At 35.7% G+C, this 14,709-nt stretch overlaps 1 protein-coding gene across 1 annotated transcript; it reads right to left on the reverse strand.

The window, feature by feature from the left end:
* Positions 1-5,792: 5,792 nt before the first annotated feature.
* On the reverse strand, positions 5,793-13,319 carry FAM177B (family with sequence similarity 177 member B). The gene is made up of 5 exons (XM_074262677.1): positions 13,091-13,319; positions 10,543-10,707; positions 9,574-9,640; positions 7,157-7,254; positions 5,793-6,815 (listed from the first exon to the last, which is right to left on the reverse strand). Exons 1-5 carry the CDS (start codon positions 13,115-13,117, stop codon positions 6,678-6,680), a joined length of 495 nt encoding a protein of 164 aa, XP_074118778.1. The 5' UTR covers positions 13,118-13,319; the 3' UTR covers positions 5,793-6,677.
* Positions 13,320-14,709: the final 1,390 nt, after the last annotated feature.

Here is a 14,709-nt window from a genome sequence, read left to right on the forward strand (position 1 = left end):
ACATTAATTCTTGAGGAAAGAGGTCAAAATATCCAGCAAATCAGAGAGACTTGTGTGAGGTGATTGAAGAGTATCATAGCCGCTAAGCCCTCAAAGATGAAAAAAGCCCCATTAATACCTGACAAAACAATTTGTGTAGTAATGAGAATTAAAAATCATTTGTGTGTGAAGATAGGAGGTAGCTTCCTGTGTGTATTTGCCATGGAGTTTATCCTATTGTAGCTTTCTGAATTTTTATTCTACAAGTGAGAGTCTGGCTAAGTTTGTTGCTGGAAAGAACAATGAAGTCAATTCTCAATTATTCCTTTTAACTAAATGCAGCAGTAGAGTGGACATCTCAAATGGGAAGCTGGGAGGCAATGTAAGGATTCCTCAAATTTTATTGAATTTTTAAAGATTTTTGCTGCATACACACTTTCCATGTAATATTTATCTCAAGCTAACTTAAAACAACTACTATGACTACTACTACAAAAAAGCACTAGTTTATATGCCTTGTTATGCACCTCTTGGTGGTAACCTTAAACAAGTCAATCAACTAGCACACAGGAGGCAAAAAAGCCAGGCAGGTGAAAGTAGCATAACCCCCTAAACAGAGTCACCAGGGCTAGCATCTTCCCTCAGACCTGATAGAGATAGCCTAGGATTCTGATCCCAAAAACCTTGGGAGCAGCAGTTACCCCACCCCATCCATCCTAAATCACCAGCTCCCACAACCATCATTGAGGGAGAAACCATTGTAGGGAGGAGCACATCATCATCATCATCCCCAGTCAGATAGGCACTTTTGCAAGGGTCAGTGTTGAAAAATTATCCATGCATTATGTTTTGAAGATAAAAAGCTTTAATAAAAAAAGAATGTTAAAATTTTTTGTTTACATGTAATTGAGAAAAATTAAAATTAAATAAACAAATTTTTGTAATGAGTGAGAGAGATGGAGAGAGAGAGAGAAAGAGAGAGAGAGAGAGAGACAGAGAGAGAGAGAGAGTGATAGAGAGAGAGAGAGAGAGAGAGAGAGAGAGAGAGAGAGAGAGAGAGAGAGAGAGAGAGAGAGAATGAGAACAATGCTTCCAGCTCAGTATTCTCAAACATTATCCTGGGAAGAAGGGTAGTCTATGAAGTGGCAGCTTGGCAACAGCTCCTGAAGGTGCTTAAGTCATAGCTACTGAATACCCAGAAAAGAAAATTCTTGCTACTAAAGTCCTTAGCACTATAGAATAGTTCAGCATCAGAAATTGATACCATTTTATCAGTGGAAATGGCATTAAAGTTGGAGAGGATATGGGAAAACTGGGATGCTGATACATTGGTGGAGTTGTGAACTGTTCTAACCATTCTGGAAAGCAATCTTGAACTATGCCCAAAGGGCTGTCAAACTGTGCATACAACTTTGATTCAGCAGTGTCTCTTTTGGGGTCTGTATCCCAAAGCGATCTTAAAGGAGGGAAAGGGACCTGTATGTGTAAGAATGTTTGTGGCAGCCCTCTTTGTAGTGGCAAGGAGCTGGAAACTGAGTGGATGCCCATCAATTGGAGAATGGCTGAATAAATTGTGGTATATGAATTTTATGGAATATTATTGTTCTGTAAGAAATGACCAGCAGGATGATTTCAGAAAGGCCTGGAGAGATTTACATGAACTGATGCTGAGTAAGTTGAGTAGAACCAAGAGAACATTGTACATTGTATACAGCAACAGCAAGATTATGTGATGATCAACTATAATGGACATGGCTCTTTTCAACAATGAGATGATTCAGGCCAATTCCAATAAACTTGTAATGGAGAGAGCCATTTGCATCCAAAAAGAGGATTATGGGGACTGAATGTGGATCACATCATAGTATTTTCTCCTTTATTTTTGTTTGCTGGCTTTTTTTTTTGCTTTTTTTTCCTCTTTTTCGATCTGATTTTTTTGTGCAGCATGATAAATATGGAAATATGTTTAAAAGAACTCCACATGTTTAATCTGTATTGAATTACATATTGTCTAAAGGATGGAATGGAGGGGAGAGAAATTTGGAACACAAGGTTTTGCAAGAATGAATGTTAAAAATTATCTTTACATGTATTTTGAAAATAAAAAGCTATTATTAAAAATTAGAAAAAAAGAAATGACATCAAAGAAGCATTAACATCTGCTTTGCTTTTCTAATCTAAGGACCATCAGAGCTCTTAATCTGACTTGTTGAAATCTTTCATAAATTATGTCTCATAATGTAAACTCTCTGAGAGCAAAGATTATGACTTTTCTGTTTGTAACTCCAAACCCAAACGTAATTCTTTGTACATAGTGAGTGCTTAATATATATCTTTTTTCTTTCATTAATGGAAAGGGTAAAGTCTCAAGCATTCTGATTTTAATGGGATTGAGAATATGCCAGATGTTATTGGCAAACATATCAATAAAATTCTCTTCATTTATATATATATATATATATATATATATATATTGATTTATACATATATATATGGCTTTTTTTTTATGTCTTATGAGATTTTCATGAACAACCCAAGAATGATTTTAAGAATATATGTGATTAAAATTGATGTAAGTGAAATAAAAGTTTTATGAAAATATTAACTTGAGACATAGTCACTGTCTGCTAAGTACTTTGGTAGTTCAAAATGCTAAATAATTCATGGAGCAAATTGTCTAATTAATTTTTTGTGATTTATACATTTTTTCAATAATTTTTCATTTTGTCTCTAACTTTAAGTCTCTGACTTCATTTGAGAATTTTCTTGGCAAAGATACTGGTGTAATTTGACATCTCCTTCCCAGTTCATTTTACAGATGAGGAAACTGAGGCAAATAGGGTTAAGTGATTTGCTCAGGGTCACACAGCTTGTCTCAGGATTTGAATCCACGAAAATGAGTCTTCATTTACAGGCTAGCATTCCATCAAGGATGCAAAAAAATCCTTCCTTTTCTTTACTCAAACTCTAAGGAAAATTTCACCTGTTTCCCAAATCCTAGAGTGACCTAGTTTAACTTAAATCTTTATTAGTAGTAGCCGCACCCCCACCCCCTTCTGACAGAGACAACTTTTACTCCATGAAGTATTTTAGCATTTTGTACTAGAAAAGTGTTTCTGGATTAGCAGCCAGTGTCTGGGCCTCAAGTTACTATTTTCCTCCATTTAATAGCTAGAAAAAATATTAAGAGAAATGGACCAAGTATATCAGTGGTCTGGTACTCAGGTAACACAGTTAGAAAGGAGCAGAGTGTTTGTATAACTAGGTATCTGAAGTTTAAACCACTTAGAGCTTCATTGCCAGAGCCTACTCTTTTTTTGCCATAGTAAGACTTTTAAATCCCACCTCTCTCTCTCATCTTCTCACCTTGTCCTAATTTGCCACTATTGTTTATCTATACTGGATACTGGATGATACATAGCTTTTTTATGATGGACAGAACATCATGGATTTGATCTGGTTCATCAGAAAATTCAAAAAAGCAGATGCCACTAGGAAATGTGAGAAAATATGTCTTTCATAAATGTTAATGAAGTCATTTGCTACTTATACTGGCCTTCCTCTGAAACATGGCAGCATACAGAAAAGAAACATAATCTCTACTCTCTGAAATATCTTTTTTCATCAATAGTAGTTTTATTTATAGTTTAGGGCAAAAAAAAATAATCACCTGATTTGTGAAGTTTTGATGAAAACATTGAAAATAGAGTTATAAATTACATCTATTTATCATGAAATATATGCCATAGGCAAACCAAAATAGCTGTTTAGACTATAGGGGAGAAAGACAGACTGAGCCTTTCAGTCTGCCAGGCCTTCAAGAGCAGACTGTTTATATAGGGGACAGAGTTTCTCTGCTATGTTATTGATCCACTAATAAAGTTTGGGCTAGAAGCTGCTGAACCCAAGATATATGAAATATTATGTAGATACCAGGCTATTATAAAGCAGCAGAGGAAGAGGAGGAGCCATTTTCTTGGGATATAAATGTAAGATTGTGGTGATGGTGGTGGGTGAAAGACTCCTCCCAAAGAAATAAGGGGACAAGCAGTTAGAATAGTTAGAATGACGGATGAGTCCTTAAGTACAGCCACCTGGCAAAGTCCTTATTGAGTTCATTCCTGGTTACCCGGGTGATCGATCAATCAATCAACAAGCATTTATTATTAAATACCATTCTGGGATGATAAGCATAGCACTACTCTTCTGGGGATAAAGGAGAAAGAATGAAAGATTCCATGTCTTCATTGTTGTATTTGAAACAAGCTTCAGCACTTTTTGCCCTCCTGAATATAAAAAGCAGTCCCAATCTTTGTGATCACTTGAAATTAGCCAAAGTCTTCTTCCTAGGATTTACGGGGTGCAGCTTCATCCCTCAGAGATCAAAATTGATAGTTGAAGTTTGGGGGTGACTGGTAAAAAGAATTATACTATATGGGGTGCTCACAAAGTTTGTATGTTATCGAAAAAGTTCTAATTAGATTTAAGTAGAGAAATTTCTGTTTCTTGAGATCTAGAACTGGACTAACTTCAGTGGGATCAAAGGGGATGTTTATAATTAAAAGGTAACGCTGAGGAAGGGCAGTCATATAGGAGTCTAAAATGTTTATAAATCACTTTTTGTGACCTGAACAGATATATGTACATTTAATATAGTTTGAGATTTTAAAAATCTGTTTAGGGAAATGATCAAGTTTATTGGTAAAAGGATCCTGTTTAGCCTACATCTCACTTTAGCACAGAGAACCTACCCTTCTTTGCCCTAGGCTTCCAAAGCAATCAATAAAAGCAGTGATTCTAACTGAAGTCAAATGAACTCAGATGTATCTGCCCTTATCAAGTTTACAATCTAGATGGGAATACACAATATGCATATTCCAATTGACATAAAAAAAATCATCACAAATTATCATACTGATTATGAGAACAAGGGCTGCCTCAAACTTAATGGATTAAAAAAATGAACATATATTTTAACATATTTAACACGTATTGGACTGTCATCTAGGGGAGGGGGAGGGGGAAGGAGGGGAAAATTTGGAATAGAAGGTTTTGCAAGGGTCAGTTAGGAAAAATTACCCATGTATATGTTTTGTAAATAAAAAGCTATAATAAAATAAGTTTTTTTTAAAAATGGACAGAGTTCTAGTTTCCTGATAATGTTCATGTTCCTTGGAAAGTGGGCAACTAGGTGGTATAGTGAAGCAGAAAGAATCATTTTCTTGAGTTCAAATCTGGCCTCATTTCCTTATCCATAAAATGAGAAGGAAATGGCAAACCATTTCAGAATCTCTACCAAGAAAACACTTAAAAAGGTCAAAAAAACCAAGACGACTACAAACAGTTGAATAAAAACTTGGAAAGTATTTGCTACTTTCCAAGTTAATTTTCTTAGTTCTGATTTTGTCCTATTTTCCATTACATTTAATAATATTTAGAACTGGATGAAAAATCAGTACATTATTGACTTAATAACTTTTGTTGGCGGGAGAGGAAGGGAGGTGAATGGAGTTAGGTGATTTTGAAGACTCAGGAAAGAAAGCCATCATGAGAGAAGCTGGCAATTTCCAATACATCACTGTCCTTGACTTACTTTTCCTGACACTTCAGGGAATTTGTCCCTTTGGATGAAATCTGGAACTCTCTCTTTTGGTTGAGCTAAGATATCTCACTCCCAGTGGGAAACCCTCTCCACTATTATCTGGTATATAGTCTCATGTAAATACTTTGTCTGATTTCTGTTATGCTATTGATTTGGATAAATTGGGTTTCTTTGCTTGGAAAAAAAATTTAAGCGGTTTGTCTATAAATGAAGAGCTCAGTGGAATCCTACAAAACTCCAATGGCGTGATTTTTTTTTTTTTTTTTTGGTAGTTGTTGAATTGGTATAACTTTTGAGTAGATAAGACCAGATCTGATACGATGATCTTCCAGTTGTTCTTTTGGGGCTCTTCAGCCTTTGGAGATAAAAGTTGTTGCTAGGGCAAACGTTATTCCTAAAGATTGAATACAAAAGTCTTTAAGGAATGCATTCAATCCCATCTAACTGCTGGAAAAGTAACTGAGAGAATCAGTTTGCAAAAGGTTTTATATACTTTCCTTCCCAGAGGGCTTTGGAAATCCAGACACTAAAAATTTAAGGCAGGGACTGGACAAAGTGATTTACTAAGCTATTATCTTTCACTTACCCAGCTGTACTATTAATTAACTTCTTGACATTGTTCAGGTCCTTGAAGATTCCTGGTTCTCAATTTCCTTAGCTATACAATGAGGAAGTTGTATTAGGTAACCTCTGTAGTTCCTCTTACATTCTATGATGCTATGATCTAAATAGAGTCCAACAGCCCCATCAGAAATTATATCCTTCTCATTTCCCACACAAAAGTTTTAGATGACTACTCCCTTCACTATTTAAATCTTAATGATATAGAAGAGCTGCCACTATTTGCTCCCATTATTCCCCCTTTCCCAGAACCTAAAAGGTCATAAATATTTCTCTAATTATAATCTACAACTACCTGATATTTGATATTGGGAACTGGAGAAGGTTTTGGGTTATTTGATAGGCTTGTAGGTACTTTCTGGGGTTCCGTTGCTATGGGAACTGATGATCAAGAAAAGGAGGTACAAGGAAACCTGACTGCTGCTTCTTATCATGACCTAGACTCTGCCACTTTTCCCATATTTGTTAAGGTTCTCTAGGAAGAAGAGTCCACCACAGTCTTCTGTTCATTGGTGCCATACTGTTTGCCATGGATATCTAAATGCTGCTGTTCATCAAAGATCTCTGTTGACTGGACCTTTGAGTCCTTTTCTTCAGCTTGCTTTTCATTCTCCTGATGGGTAATGAAACAAAGAAAAAAGGTCTCTCCAGCATTGCATTTCTCCTCGGTTCCTGCCTCTCTGATGAAAATTTAATAATTTCTCAAATTCTTCTCCATCATCTCCCTTGCTTCCACTTATATATCTATCCCACAGATCTCCATTTACTTTAATGTAAGAGGAAAGGGAAGTAGGAAAAAGAATTCTTGTATCCATGGTGTTAAGAGGAATTGAGAGAGAAGAAAAGTCTGACTAGGAAAGGTTAGAAAATTGTGGAGAAAGAGAAAAAATAAGCCAAAAAATTCTCCATACAATCTATTTTAAATCTTTGTCTATCTGTCAAGATATTGCATACCTGATTTTGAGTTTTGTTATAGTCATTTAACAAATACTGATATTTGGGTTCATCAAGTCCAAAGAAAGTGGCCAACTTCTCACCTAGAAAGTCACACACTACAAGAAAACAGAAGACAAAAAAAAAAAAAAAAAAAAAAAAAAACAATAGCAGAATTCAGAAGGAAGGAACCTTTGCGTTATGGGGCTGGGGAGTTGCTAGAAGAAATGAACCAATTTCTAGAGAAGAATTCTTCTCTAGAAAGGACTTATACGGTTTAGCTGTTCGTGGTGCCATAATCATTCCAGTGTATTCTAAGGCTCACGGAAATCTTCAGAAATCATCTGGTTCATCCCTCCTACTTTTCGTATTTAAAGAGAAAATAAAGTGCTGGCTTGAAGTCAAGAAGACTCACCTTTGAGGGTCAAATCTGACCTCAAATACTATGACCTTATGACAAATTATTTAATCCTGTTTGCCTCAGTTTCCTCATCTGTAATATAAACTGGAGAAAGAAATGGCAAAATTCCCCAATATCATTGCCACAAAAACCCCAAATGGGACCACAAAGAGTCAGACCCAACTGAACAAAAAAAAGCTGACACAGAAACTGTGTGATCCTGGTTAACTCAGTCGCAATTTCCTCATCTGTAATTATTGGATTAGATGGCCCCAAAGGTCCCTTGAAGAATTAAATCTATGATCCTAAATGATCCTAAAAATTGAAGAACAGGTGCTATTCTGCACTGATGCAAGGACTTCCTCACCAATGTATCCTGACACTAATGAAATCACAGAAGGGGAAAAGGTATAATAGGTATAATATAGATGAGAACAGTTAGATTACATCTAATAATACACATTTATGCAGCATTTTAAGGCTTACAAATTTCTTCTTGGCTTCCAAATTAAATTTGTCTCACAGTTTATAAAGTAGATAATAAATGAATTATTTCATTTTACATATGAGAAAACTGAGGCTTTGAGAAACTATTACCTGACCATGATCACATAACCAGGAAATATCTAAGAAAGGATTCAAATCTAAATCTTCTGATTTCAAGTCTAGATCTCTTTTCACTATTACATGGCGCCTCACATGAGATAGATATATCTTTTATTCCATCAATAATCAATTATCAAACACTAATCATGTACTGTGAGCTGGGCACTAGGGGTATAGATATATAAAAAAATGAAATAATCCCTCCTATAAGCAGTTTACAATCCATGTATTTGTAGAATAACAATAAAAATAAAAATAATAGCTAATATTTATATAATCGCTATGACATGCTAATTGCTTTATAGATATTATCTCATTTGAGACTTACAAGATCATGGGAGGTAGCTACTTTTATTATCCCCATTTTACAGATGAGGAAATTGAGGTTAAATTATTTCCTCAGGATCACACAGCCAGTAAATGTCTGAAGTTGGATCTGAACTCAAATCTTCCTGATTCTAGATCCAGACTCTATCCACTGTACAGCCTAGCTATCAACAAAATGAGACAAAACAAACAAACTAAACTAAAAGTTTCCAGAAAAGAAAATCCCCATTTTACTCAATTATCCATCCAGTGCTTAAAATTACACATCATCAGGTAGCTCTTCTTATGTATAACCTAACTCCTTTCTTGCAATTTAAGTCATTTTCTTCTCCTTCTGTTCTCAATCAAGATGGAAAACAGCAATATAGAATTACTCACCTCTATAATTGCTGATAAATTTAAGGCCAAGGTTTAAATTAAGTGGAAAGCAAAATAGAATAAGGGGTTCTGGGGTTTGTCAAAAGGGAATGAGAATTTTAGGATTCCTAAAGAAAAGCTTCAGACTCTATAATTTTAGGATCAAAGCCACTTCTGAATAACATGACTGAGATCTGGTAATATTTTATACTGCAGGTGTTTTGTTTGCCTAACTAGACTATAAATTGCATAGGCTGTACTTCCATTGCCACATCTGTCACTGAGTGATATCTGCCAAATAGTAGAAGCTTAATAAATAAATAAATTCTGGAAAATTTTAAACTAAGGTGAAAAGGCAAGAGGATTTTATTCCACTTTCAACTTTTCTAAGGGAATTCTTTCTCTGTTTCTCTCTGTTTTTCTCTCCCCCTTCTTCCTTCTCTCTGTCTCTGTCTCTGTCTCTGTCTCTGTCTCTGTCTCTCTCTCTCTCTCTCTCTCTCTTGTACATACATACACACACACACACACACACACACACACACACACACATTCTCTTTTTCTCTCTCTCTCACTTGTTCCCCTCCCCCAAAGTTTTAAAGATCTATCAACTGAAGCTGACCGAATGTGATCATTGTGGAAGAAAACAACTGAAAGTAACGATTAGGGATGTTGGTTATTCTAGTTACAATTTGGTCCATTTCAAATAGAGAGAAATCCTCATCTTGAAGAGCTAAATGAAGACACTTACTGGACAATGTAGCGCCTGCCATATGTACAACCAAGAATCGCAGGTATGGCCCCCATGGAAGTTTAGACTGAAAAGCACACATGGAGTTATGACAATGATTAACAGAAAAGCCTGAGAATTGCAGAGAGCTGTTTGATGTAGAGATTTCAAAATGTAGTTCTACAGTAAAATACATGTGAGATTTGAATTTGAGATTTATTTAATCTTCACTCTTTCTCCTACCAAGGGTACTTTATATTGAGCTGCTTTCATTTATCATTTTACAGATAAGAAAACTAAAGATCTTTAGACATGATTAAATGATTTTGCTCAAATTCACAGAGAAATGGATCTAGGCAATAGAGATTTTTTTTTTCAGTGCAACTCCATTCACTTTGTTTTTAGATGTTTAATTGATACTTTTTTTAAAAAAGTAGTTTTATATCAGCTTTTCCCCAACAATAGATTGCTCTATTCACTAGGCAGGGATTAGCTTCCTGTGTCTCATGCATCCCTTTGCAGTTTGGTGAAGCTGTATATTTTCTCAGAATAATGTTTTTAAATTATTGAAAGAAGCAATACATTTCTGTTGGAACTTAGCAAAAATAAAAATGTAATTTGCTCCCATCTAAATTCACAGATCCCCTGAAATCTAGTCCAGGGATCTCATACTTGAGATCAAAATTTTATGTGAGCTAGTCTGGTGTAGTGATAAGTCAGGAGAGAACCAAGTTCAAATTCTGCCTTTTACATTGAATAGGAATTACTTAACTTTATGAACTTCAATTTCATAATTTATAAAATGGATATAATACTGTTTCTGTGAAGGTCAAATGAGATAATATAAACAAATCATTTTACAAATCATATAATGTGCTATCAAAAATCTGATATTCTTATTAGAATCCTTTTCTGGCTAACTCCTCTTAATGGTTAGACAAATATCTAACACTCCCTTTACCATCACTCATATGAATATGCTGGACTTACAGTCACAAATGTCGGAGTATTCTTTAGTTGTTCTTTCTCATCTTCATCTTCTTCTGTGCTATACTCATCCATAGTGTCTCCATTTGCAAAGTGGATTATCCTTTTGGGGATAGTTCTTTTGATAGTTTCTTTCTTCTCCAGCTGTGACAGTTGTAAACCATCCTCCTGCCCCATAAGAGAAACAACAGCAATACAACAACAAGAGATAAAATGAATAGATGTCAGGATCCTGTTAAATTTATTTACTCAGAACAAGGATGAGGAGCAGTTAGCCCAGTACTATGTAAATTGTAGGTTTTTCATAAATAGCAATGAAAAATAAGTCTTGCTTGAAGTGTGCTAAAATAAACATTGCTTGATCGTGTACTATGGTTTCATCAGTTCCAAGGTCTATCAAGTCCAGGTCTGCTACAGAATGGAAAGAATCAGAATGAAATAAGTGGGGGGGGTCACCCAAGTAATCTTTTAAGGGCCCCTTCTTCCTTTCATTAATTCCAAAACAAATTTCCAGTGAAAAGTCGTCTCTTCTCTTTGTAGCCACTAAATCTTACAGACTGCTTATGTGATATTTATACCAAATGAAGCAAATAATATGTCACAGATTTTAGGACTACAGGGACACCACACAATTAGAACTATTCAAATGAGATCATATTTGTAAAGTGCTTAGCACGGTGTCTGACACATAGGAGGTGTTTAATAAATTTTTGTGTCCATCCCCTACTTCATGATGAACTAAGTCCTATTTCTTATGTGGCACAGAGTTTATGCCATTTTCACAATAGTCTTTGTAAAAAGCTTAACAATGATTAAAATTCCCCATCTCTTTTCCCTCACTTCTCCCTTTTCTGTCTTTTCTCTCTCTCCTTTCCTCCCTCCCTCCCTCCTCTTTCTCTTTTGCTTCCCACCTTCTCTCTGTCTCTCTCTGTCTCTCTCTGTCTCTCTCCAGCCAGCTGAAATTGGCTTGGTCAATTTTAAAAATCTTCATTGTGAGCATTTACATCTTAAACAACAAATCAGACTTGGCTTATTGTTCTATTGATTTCTAGACTTAAGAAAGTGGTAGAAACAATGTTAATAATGCATATCAAACTTAAAAATGTGTTGTGGGTACATATTTTTTTCCTGGCAAGCTGATCCATAAATATTTACCAGCACACACAATTGCATACCTCATTCTAGTCCTAAGGTTTCTTTGAGATTGTTAGGATGAGAGCATATGTTTTTTACACTACCCCATTGGCTTTCAAAGTATCATAAAAGTGACAGAAGAAATTTGAGTGGGAATTTGTATGGGTCTGTTGTGGGGAATGGTGAGAATTGGTCTGTAGTTTTAATCACAGAAAACAAAATACCTCAAAATGAAAAAAAATTTACTTTGATAACATTTAGCATTCACAATATGCAAAGTATTGATGAGGTCCCGAATGGTGTGTTGGGCAGAGAGAAACTGAAGAATTGATCCCTGAGACAGGCAAGGAGAAGGCTTTGATAGAGATCAGTTTAGCTCCTTGATCCCACCCTCTGGGAGGTCCTCTAGTCAGAAATCTGAGTTATGTCAAATCCTTGAGACCCATTTTCTATAGGGCTCTTGGATGGTTTCACCTTGCCATGTCATGTTCCTGAGATTTTACTTACTTTTACTGAATAGCCCATCCCATGGCCACTGCCCTCCTTTGGATCAGTCCATCCTGGCATTTGTGGGGTCTTTCCCCTTCTCCCCCATGCCATGTGGTCTCTCCTAATTCCACCATGCCCTATGGTGTCTCCTTTCCTGACCTCACTTCTCCTCCTTATAGTTAAGTCTTTTTGGGTGCTAAATCCCTTTCAGGATTTAGTTCACCAGCTAAAGGGATACCCCAATCTCATGGGGTATTTCCTTTCTTCTGGCAAATGACAAGTTCCACTAGGAAACTTGCCTTTTCCATCATTAATTACTAAAATCCCTTTCTTTGCTCTCCCAACTCTATTTCATATTTACCATTTCTGGTGTCTATTTAGAACCTTTCATTTTGTCTGCAACCTATTCCCCTAAATAAATTTACCTTTTTACCAAAAAGAATGACCATTGTGAATTCTTCTTGTGACTGAACCAAAACTTTTGGTGTTTATTGTTATCTGGTGTCTATATCAGCTATCTGTATGACACTGATTAAGAATAAATCATCCTTTCAACAATTCCATTGTGGAGGCAGGGGATTATTTACCCATTATACAGTTAAACCTCAGTTTGAATCTTAGAGAGATTGTGACTTACTCAACATCACAAAATCAGAAAACTGAAGAAAAAAAGATCAAAACTCAGGTCTTTTATTAACATTTCCTGTGCTCTTCCATCAAACTCATTAGCTATTCCTGAAGCTTTGTCATGTACAAATTTGATAAGCATACCATGTACTCATTTATCCAAATCACTAATAAAAATGAGAAAACAGTCCAGGGATTTATCCACTGTACAATAATAAAGTCACAACAGAACCCACCCAAGAAATAACTATAAAAATATATTTTTTTCAAAGTAGCACAAACTCTTTTAAAAGCAACTCACCTGCAATATCTCTTTGGTATTTTCCATTTTTCACCAAGTCATATTTAATTTTGAAAGCTAAAATATTTTGGAGCTGGACCTTGCTTTTAAGGTAAATGACACAAAACCCCCCCCAAAAAAAACAAAAAAAACCCAACCCACCAAAAAACCTCCACTAGACCCTGGCCACGTAGCACAATTAAAAGTGCTCTGAGTAGAATATTTTTTCCTTTTCGGCATGCATATTCAAAGGCTAGATCTGTTTGAGTTATAGGCAGGTCTTCTGCTATTTAAACAGTAAACATTCCTTTTTTTCCTCCTGTTTAAACATTCAACACTCCTTATTCTTTCCTCCTATTCTCTATCAGTTAACCGGAGGTAATAGGAACTGAAAGAGCTTGTAAAAGGATATTGCCTGTGTGTTATATTGACAGCTAAAACATTCTTATTCTTATTATCCTATAAGATATTGCTCTAAGTGAGAGAACATTTGAAGGTACAACAAGGTCTGAATTGAAATTGTAATTCTAAAGTTTCAAAGCAGTCAATGAATGCTTCCCAAGATCATTTCCAAACCAATTTTATTATATCAAGCTATTTACACCTATGGATCATAATTACTTCTAGGTCCAAAATGTTGGGCACTTTGCCCTCTTTCTTTCTCTTTTAAGGGACCTGTCTCACTTCTGGATATCTGCATATGGTATAGAATATTGCCTCTAACATATCAGATTCTGTGCTGGAGAACCTGCCTCCAATGAGAGGATTTAGACTCTTTTTCTCATTCTCTTTGATGCTTTACATTCCCTTCCTGGAAACCTAGGGAAAATTACTTATAGTTTAGATTTGGCTTATGTCTATGTTTTCTCCAAAGTGAAGGAGAAAATTTTAAACACACAGCCAAAACAGAACTACTGTTATATTCTCCTGGGAGGTTACGATGTAAAACTGTCAACTCATAAAGCATTTTGCAGGATTGCTAAATAAATCAGTATTTCATAGTTCACATTGGCTCTGCATGTTCTAAACAACCCCCTCCAGGTCTGTGTCTTCTGGAAAGTGAGACTAGGGATTGTTTCCCCATCATCATTCTCCCTGTAGCAAGTCAACTTTGATTAAGGGGTCTATGATCTCCCAACTGTCCAATTTATATGACTATCTCCAAAGTCAAATACATTCACTTCTGTATCACTGATTGGTCCTTAATGCTCAGGAAAGGAAATGCCAAATGGAAAAGGCATCCAGGGATCCCAAGACCCAGGCAATTGTCATGTTGGAGGTTTTCCCCCTCCCCTTTCCAGATTTCAACTTAAATAGTCTTAATACAATCTAAAAATGGGAAGAGAAAGCCACTGCCTTTTAAAGAAATAGTCAGTGGCCCTTCTTGCTCATTGTTCTAAAGTGTTCAAATTCTTCAGTGCTAAATTGTTTCCTTGAAATGGCTAGGATACAGTTTCAGTATTCCATGGGTTTGTGTCGATCCAATCCCCTGCTTCACAAACATTTCCAGTCCTGATGATAAAGCTATTATTATATTAATAAAGATAGTATACAGTAATACCACCTGTTGGTTAAAGAACAACTGCTACTGGAAAACTGCCATTATTCTGTACCTAATGGGAGAAAAAAAGAATGTTTAT

This window comes from Sminthopsis crassicaudata, chromosome 4 (genome assembly GCF_048593235.1).
Source record: "Sminthopsis crassicaudata isolate SCR6 chromosome 4, ASM4859323v1, whole genome shotgun sequence".
NCBI lineage: Eukaryota > Metazoa > Chordata > Mammalia > Dasyuromorphia > Dasyuridae > Sminthopsis > Sminthopsis crassicaudata.